General features: G+C 37.0%; 1 protein-coding gene across 1 annotated transcript in view; it reads left to right on the plus strand.

Moving 5' to 3' along the window:
* Positions 1-51: 51 nt before the first annotated feature.
* The window catches only part of LOC107578752 (ankyrin-3-like), a gene marked incomplete at its 3' end in the record, with an annotated part of 4,202 nt that continues 3,372 nt past the window's right edge, over positions 52-881 (plus strand). The window contains exons 1-2 of the mRNA XM_016264675.1: positions 52-63; positions 677-862. Coding sequence (XP_016120161.1) covers positions 52-63; positions 677-862 — 198 coding nt within the window. The remainder of the gene's footprint in view (positions 64-676; positions 863-881) is intronic.

An 881-nucleotide genomic window follows, 5' to 3' on the forward strand; every position in this document is an offset into this window, starting at 1 on the left:
TGTGTGTGTGTGTGTGTGTGTGTGTGTGTATCTGTCTGTGTGAGTCTTTTAATGATTATTGAGGTGAGCCGGAGTGACCTTGAGCAGTTCACTGATAAGTGCTTCCTACTCCTCACATCCTTTTTTTTCCACACAATATACAAATATATATAATGGTAAAAGTGTTGGGGTTGGTAAGATGTTTAATGTTTTTGAATGTAGTCTCTTATGCTTACTTAGGCTACGTTTATTTGAACAAAAATGCAGTAAAATGCAGTAATATGTGAATTTTAAAATCTAATTTATTTCTGTGATGACAAAGCTGAATTTCAGCAGCCATTACCTCAGTGTTGCATGATCTTTCAGAAATGATCTAATATGATGATTTGGTGATCATTTCTTATTATTATCAATGTGGAAAACAGTTGCCCTGCTTAATATTTTTGTGGAAGCCATGATACTTTTTTCAGGATTTAAAAAAAAATAAAGGATATGTCTTTACTGGCACCTTTGACCAATTTAATGCATAGCTGCTGAATAAAAGTATTCTTTCAAAAAAGTCTTACAGACCCCAAACCTTTAGTTCACAGCAGTGTTTACAAATGGAATTGTATATATTGTAAAACAAAATACAGTAATAAATGTAAAATGAGGTATATGAATGAATAATTAAGCCTGTTTGTCTTCCTCTCTTTAGGATGGCTTTACGCCGTTAGCCGTAGCCCTGCAGCAGGGTCATGATCAGGTGGTTTCTCTGTTGTTAGAGAATGACACAAAAGGTAAAGTCCGTCTGCCTGCACTCCACATCGCAGCCCGCAAGGACGACACCAAATCTGCAGCTCTGCTTCTTCAGAATGACCACAACGCGGATGTCGAGTCCAAGGTCTGTCTGAAAGTTGCTT

This window comes from Sinocyclocheilus grahami, unplaced genomic scaffold, assembly GCF_001515645.1.
Source record: "Sinocyclocheilus grahami isolate Dianchi unplaced genomic scaffold, SAMN03320097.WGS_v1.1 scaffold11788.1, whole genome shotgun sequence".
In the NCBI taxonomy this organism is placed as follows: Eukaryota; Metazoa; Chordata; class Actinopteri; order Cypriniformes; family Cyprinidae; genus Sinocyclocheilus; species Sinocyclocheilus grahami.